Raw genomic sequence first — 2,692 nt, 5'->3', positions numbered from 1 at the left:
AAATTTATATGACCACATGGATGGAAAGGGAGCGAAAAATTCTAGCCCTGACACAAATAAAGAGGAAAACAACAAGAACAACTGGGGAAACAAAAGGAAGCAGAGACAGAATCAGGAAAAATCAAAGAAGTAGCAAACTGTAGCAGTTCATGCTGCTACTACTCAGACTGCACCAACATCAACCACACCAACACCGACAAAGTCATATACGGGCACCCTATCGAAGTGTGATAAATACAATCTCCCCCAAAACGGCTCTTGTCGAGACTTGCAGTGCACCAACTGCAATCGTAAAGGACACACCACCTGATATTGCAAGTCTCAACCACAACAAAACAACCCTCAACCCAACAATATCGGAGCCAGTCACACGTGTTACAGATGTGAGCATACTGGACATTTCAAGCGGAATTGTCCAAAAGCCAACAACCAGGGTATCGAGGGATCAGGCAAGGTCGTAACGTTGGGGCAGTGTGAGGCTATGCAAGATTCGGCTGTAGTCACTGGTACATTTCCCCTCAAAAACATCTACGCATGCATTTTGTTCGATAGTAGCGTGGAACGAAATTTCGTGAGCCATAAATTTAAGCACCTACTAAATCAAAGCCCCCAGAGGTTAAATGAACCCTTCACGGTGGAAATAGCTAATGGGAGGACTGAAACAACAAACGAGATTTTCATAGGGTGCACGTTAACACTATATAATAACTCATTTCCAATCAACTTGATGTTGGTTAATATTAAAAGCTTTGATGTGATCATCGGTATGGATTGGTTAATCCCCCACCATGCTAATATTATGTGTCACAAGAAGGTCGTTTGCCTTAACCTTCCCACTAACGGAAAACTAATTATCTACAGAGATAAACCTGGTACAAATCTCCGTCTTATCTCACGCAGCAATGCACAAAAGTGCCTGCATAAAAAGAACGACGCCTTTCTAGCCCACGTAGTGGACAAACAGAAAGAGGAGAAGAACCTCAAGGATATCCTGAAGGTGTGTAATTTTCCATACGTATTTCCTGAATCCCTCCCGGGTGTACCACTCGAGAAACAGGTCGATTTTCGAATCGACCTCGTCCCCGCAGCCACGCCTATCACCAAATCACCACACATATTAGCCCCAACAGAAATGCAAGAACTATCTAGTAAATTGAGCGAGCTGCTAGAGAAAGGATTCATAAGACTGAGTTTCTCTCCTTGGGGAGCTCCGGTTCTATCTGTTAAAAAGAAGTATGGTTCCTTCTAGATGTCTATCGACTACCGGGAACTCAACAAACTCACGGTCAAAAATCGATATCCTCTTCCTTGGATTGACAACCTGTGTGACCTGTTGTTGTAACGACCAAAAATTTCAACAAAATTTAAACTTTTCAAAAACAACCCATTTTATAATGTTATTACAAAAAGGTTTTCAATACATTTATTATCAGAGTATTCCCGGAACCATAGCATAAACCATAAACACGAAGAGTGGTACGATCACGCCTTCTCCTTGTCTCGGTCTCTTGAAGAACCTGAAAAACATTAAACCACAAATGTAATCCCGAAAGCTTAGTGAGATACCCCCAAAATACCAACCACATATACGCCCTTCCTGGCTACGACCTTCCGGTCCAAATCATAATGCCTTCCGGCCCATAACATAGTGCCTTCCGGCCCATAACATAAATAGCATACACAACATAACCGAACATAGAACAGTCACGCATATCGGGTCTACTGTGTGACTGGTCCGCCGTATCGGGCCTACAGTCCACCGGGTCCATCCTCTGAGTCTAGTCATGTCCTTCGAGTCTGCAATGTGGTTGGTCCGCCCGTACCGGGCCTTCAACCCACCTGGTCCACTCCCTTAGTCTACAGTATGACTGGTCCGCCCACATCGTGCCTTCAGTCGGCCTGGTCCACTCTCCGAGCCTCGGCACGTCTCGTCTGCCCTCGTGGGGCCTACAGCCTATCCGGACCGCTCGTTGGGCCTTCGGAATAACGGGTCCGCCATGGGTATCTTGGCCTACAGCACAAAGCAGGACCTGCCTAAACCCTACTCCAGTCCAAGTAATCATGTGCACATAACATACAATCATATAACAGTTCATAGTCAACAAGCTGATCAAGCAGATCACATAACATATCATCATCCTAACCAGGATACCGACCTAACCGGTCACTAGCGTAGCATCACCCTACATATCAGGAAACCGACCTTAACCAGGTCTCTAACATATACCACCCTACCTACCAGGAAGCAGACATATCAAAGCAATAACATAACAACAACTACCCGAATCTCAATCCGATAAAGGGCCGTCCTTGGTGCCTTAGACCCTGTCGATATAGTGAGGATAACTCACCTCGTGAATGCCGGTATTCTGAACTAAAGAAGCAGACTCTCGAATCACCAACTCACCGCAAATCTCGAACTAACCATCATAACAAAATAAACATTAGGCCAATCATACATCCACTTATCGGGCCAAGACCAAAGTCCAAATCTCATACAAAGTCCAATATTGGCCCAATTTACCAAATTGGGCCCACCTCACCAAATGGGCCTAGATACAATGTCCATAACAATAATTGGGCCCAAAATACTTTATCCATAATTTCCAGACTTGGCCCAAAAACCAACAACCCACAAACGACCCGAACTCAAAAGGCCCAAAATTAAACTCTACACAGGGGGAGTACGTTG

General features: G+C 44.8%; 1 protein-coding gene across 1 annotated transcript; it reads left to right on the top strand.

The window, feature by feature from the left end:
* The first annotated feature begins 481 nt into the window (after positions 1-481).
* LOC145045504 (uncharacterized) lies at positions 482-1,249 on the top strand. The gene has a single exon (XM_078993826.1). The coding sequence runs from the start codon at positions 482-484 to the stop codon at positions 1,247-1,249; it is 768 nt and encodes a 255-aa protein (XP_078849952.1).
* The last annotated feature ends 1,443 nt before the right edge of the window (positions 1,250-2,692 follow it).

This window comes from Lactuca saligna, chromosome 5 (genome assembly GCF_052625555.1).
Source record: "Lactuca saligna cultivar CGN05327 chromosome 5, ASM5262555v1, whole genome shotgun sequence".
NCBI classification, from domain to species: Eukaryota; Viridiplantae; Streptophyta; class Magnoliopsida; order Asterales; family Asteraceae; genus Lactuca; species Lactuca saligna.
This window is presented reverse-complemented; position numbering and strand designations above follow the sequence as displayed.

Excerpts from the sequence above, each read along its gene's own strand:
- LOC145045504 (XM_078993826.1), top strand. The coding sequence starts at position 482 with ATGCAAGATTCGGCTGTAGTCACTGGTACATTTCCCCTCAAAAACATC.